This window comes from Trachemys scripta, chromosome 16, assembly GCF_013100865.1.
Source record: "Trachemys scripta elegans isolate TJP31775 chromosome 16, CAS_Tse_1.0, whole genome shotgun sequence".
Lineage (NCBI taxonomy): Eukaryota > Metazoa > Chordata > Testudines > Emydidae > Trachemys > Trachemys scripta.
The window spans coordinates 7,147,763-7,151,648 of NC_048313.1; the positions used below are offsets into that span (position 1 = coordinate 7,147,763).

At 64.6% G+C, this 3,886-nt stretch overlaps 1 protein-coding gene across 1 annotated transcript in view; it reads left to right on the top strand.

The window, feature by feature from the left end:
* Window positions 1-3,886, top strand: part of HUWE1 (HECT, UBA and WWE domain containing E3 ubiquitin protein ligase 1) — a gene marked incomplete in the record, with an annotated part of 60,209 nt that overhangs the window by 48,428 nt on the left and 7,895 nt on the right. The window contains 6 exon segments of the mRNA XM_034792756.1: window positions 175-718; window positions 1,077-1,521; window positions 2,880-2,995; window positions 3,075-3,231; window positions 3,370-3,502; window positions 3,585-3,797. Coding sequence (XP_034648647.1) covers window positions 175-718; window positions 1,077-1,521; window positions 2,880-2,995; window positions 3,075-3,231; window positions 3,370-3,502; window positions 3,585-3,797 — 1,608 coding nt within the window.

Consider the following 3,886-nt stretch of genomic DNA (forward strand, 5'->3'; position numbering starts at 1 on the left):
GGGCTCCGGGAGGGGAGTGGGGGCCGGTGGTTCCGGCGTGGGGGGCGGTAGCAGCCCGGACGCCTGGGTTCCCTGCCGGGCTCCGGGAGGGGAGTGGGGGCCGGTGGTTCCGGCGTGGGGGGCGGTAGCCGCCCGGCTCTCCCCCCCCGCTGTCTGAGCCGGCTCTCCCCCCAGGCCGTCGGGCAGCACGGTGGACAGTCTCCTGCGGCTGCGGGGCCGGCTGCTGCTGGACCACGAGGCGCTGTCCTGCCTGCTGGTGCTGCTGTTCGTGGACGAGCCCAAGCTGAACACGAGCCGGCTGCACCGGGTGCTGCGCAACCTCTGCTACCACGGCCAGACGCGGGGCTGGGTGATCCGCAGCCTGCTGTCCATCCTGCAGCGCAGCAGCGAGAGCGAGCCCTGCCTGGAGACGCCCAAGGGGCCGCCGGACGAGCGGGGCAAGCGGGCCGCCAAGGCCGGGGCCCCCGAGGGCCGCCCCCTGGAGCTGCTGCACAAGATGGAGGCCCGCAGCTCGGGCCAGCTCTCCTGGCTCTCCGTCTCCATGGACGCCGCCCTGGGCTGCCGCACCAACATCTTCCAGATCCAGCGGGCCGGCGGGCGCAAGCACACGGAGAAGCACGCCGCCGGCACCGCCGCCGGCGCCGCCGTCCACATCCACCCGCAGGCCGCCCCCGTGGTGTGTCGCCACGTGCTGGACACCCTCATCCAGCTGGCCAAGGTGAGGGGGAGGGGCTGGGCACTGGGGGGGCAGGGGGCGCTCTCCCCTGGCAATTGGGTAGGTGTTGGCGGGCGCCGTTCTCTGGGGGGCTGGCCAGCGGGCGCTCTCCCCTGGCAGAGCTGGGCACTGGGGGGGCCTGGGCATTGGGAGGGTGAGGGGCTGGGCAGGGGGCGTTCTCCCCAGTCAGAGCTGGGCATTGGGGTGGGGGGAGGAGGGGCTGGGCTGATCGCTCTCTCCCAGCAATCAGTCCCACGTGGCGTTATGTGCGGCTGTTTCCCAGCTGCCCCCCACCCCAGAGGCAGCTGCATTTCAGCGCCACACCAGCCGTCCCCAGGCTGTGACTCTCCCCTCTCCCCAGGTGTTCCCCAGCCACTTCACGCAGCAGCGGCCCAAGGAGACGCCCTGCGAGGGGGAGCGGGGCGCCAGGCAGTCGGGCAGCCCTGGCCAGGCCAGTGGCATCTCCACCGACTTCTGGGACTTGCTGGTCAAACTGGACAACATGAACGTGAGCCGCAAGGGCAAGAACTCGGTCAAGTCAGTGCCGGTGAGCGCGGGCGCCGAAGGCGAGAGCTCCCCCTACAGCCTGGAGGCCTCGCCGCTGGGCCAGCTCATGAACATGCTCTCGCACCCCGTCATCCGGCGCAGCTCGCTGCTGACTGAGAAGCTGCTGCGTCTGCTGTCGCTCATCTCCATCGCCCTGCCGGAGAACAAGGCGCCCGAGGGGCCGGGCACCGCCCCCGCCCCAACCGCGCCCTCCGCCGGGGCCGCCGCCCCCGCCCCTGCCCCCACCCCCGCCGTGCCAGGTGAGGGGGGACACCTACTGTCTCTGGGATTGAGGGGTGGTGGGATCCTGATACTGCCCTGCCCCGGGGGGGTCTGGGATTGAGGGGTTTGTGGGAGGGGGGCTGGTCTCTCCCCGACTCCAGAGACTTCTGGGATTGAGGGGTGGTGGGATCCTGATACTGCCCTGCCCCGGGGGGTTCTGGGGCGAGGGGCACAGGGTCCCAGCTGGGGTCCCGCCCAGGTCCCCATGGATCCTGGGCCGGGCCTCGCTAACTGTGACAATGCGGTTCTGGCGGAACCCAACTGAGAGTGCCAACTCAGGACAAATTGCTCAAACAGGGCAGTTACAGCCCAAGGCTGGGGTTTCTCCACCTCTAAGGCAAACCAAACCAGCCAGACTAGGAGGACTTCGGTCTCACCCCCTGGCTAACCACAAGTCTCACAAGCAATCTCCTCAGACACTCCAGTTTCCCAGTATTCCCACCAATGCCACTCGTTATGGGGACAAATGGTTATGAAAACCAATACCCCAGTAAAAGAAAAAGGTTCTCCTGATCCCAAAGGACCAAGCCCCAGACCCAAGTCAATACACAAATCAGATCTTACCCACAAATCACGCTGCTGCCAATCCTTTAGAGTCTAAAATCTAAAGGTTTATTCATAAAAGGAAAAAGATCGAGATGAGAGTTAGAATTGGTTAAATGGAATCAATTACATACAGTAATGGCAAAGTTCTTGGTTCAGGCTTGTAGCAGTGATGGAATAAACTGCAGGTTCAAATCAAGTCTCTGGAATACATCCCCAGCTGGGATGGGTCCTCAGTCCTTTGTTCAGAGCTTCAGTTTGTAGCAAAGTCCCTCCAGAGGTATGAAGCAAGATTGAAGACAAGATGGAGATGAGGCATCAGCCTTATATAGTCTTTTCCAGGTGTAAGAACACCTCTTTGTTCTTACTGTGGAAAATTACAGCAAAATGGAGTCTGGAGTCACATGGGCCAGTCCCTGCATACTTTGCTGAGGTACAAGGCGTATCTGCCTTCTCTCAATGGGTCCATTGTATAGCTGATGGCCCTTAATGGGCCATCAAGCAGGCTAGGCAGAGCTAACACCAACTTGTCTGGGATGTCACCCAGAAGCACAGCATAAGTTTGCCATACAGACAGGATAGAGCCAATATTCATAACGTCGACTACAAAACTGATACACACATATAGACAGCATAATCATAACCAGTAACCCATAACCTTGTCCTAGACACCCCGTTTGACCCCCTTTATACAAGATTTGGTCCCACTACAGGACCTTGGTTGCAACAATGATCTATACGGTCCCAGTTTATGTCAATAACATCACACTAACCCCATGGTGTTTTCCTGCAGCTCCCGCCAAGGGCAGCAAATCTCCCGCCAAGGCGGGCGAGGCGGGCGGCGGCGGGACAGACGGCAAGATGGTGGCGTCGGGCCTGACGGAAAGCCAGCTGCAGCTGTCGGTAGAGGTGAGTGTGGGGCAGTGCCCGGGTGGGGGCGGGGGCGCCCGGTGCCCTCCCCCCCGCTCACCCCTGTGCCTTCCCCCAGGTGCTGACGTCTCACTCCTGCTCGGAGGAGGGGCTGGAGGATGCAGCCAACGTCCTGCTCCAGCTGTCGCGGGGCGACTCGCCCACCCGGGACACGGTGCTGCGGCTGCTGCTCAGTGGGGCCCGCCAGCTGGGCTACACCCTCTGCAAGCAGATCGGTAACGGGGCGGGGCCTGGTGTGCTGGGGGGCTGCAATGAGTGAGGGGTGGGCATTGGGGGGCGGGGCCAGCAGGAACTCCCTGGGGGGCTGCAATGAGTGAGGGGAGGAGGCGCTGACCCCCCCGCTCCCCCCCCAGGCACGCTGCTGGCGGAGCTGCGCGAGTACAACTTGGAGCAGCAGCGGCGGGCGCAGTGCGAGCTGCTCTCCCCCGACGGGCTCCCCGACGAGCAGCCCCAGACCACCAAGCTGAAGGGCAAGATGCAGAGCCGGTGAGTGATGCGCCCCCGGCCCCCCCCGGCCTGCGTTCCCCCCCCTCCCCCCGGCCGCCCCCGCTAACCCCCCTCCCGGCAGGTTCGACACGGCGGAGAACGTGGTGATCGTGGCCTCCCAGAAGCGGCCCCTGGGCGGGCGGGAGCTGCAGCTGCCGTCCATGTCCATGCTGACCTCCAAGACCTCCACCCAGAAGTTCTTCCTGCGCGTGCTGCAGGTCATCATCCAGCTGCGGGACGACACGCGCCGCGCCAACAAGAAGGCCAAGCAGACGGGCCGGCTCGGTAGGGCTGGGCCCGGGGGGAGGGGATAGAGGGGGGGCTGGGCCTGGGGGGGTTCTGGGCGGGCGGGGGACCAGGGCTGAGCGAAGGCGGGGGGGGGGG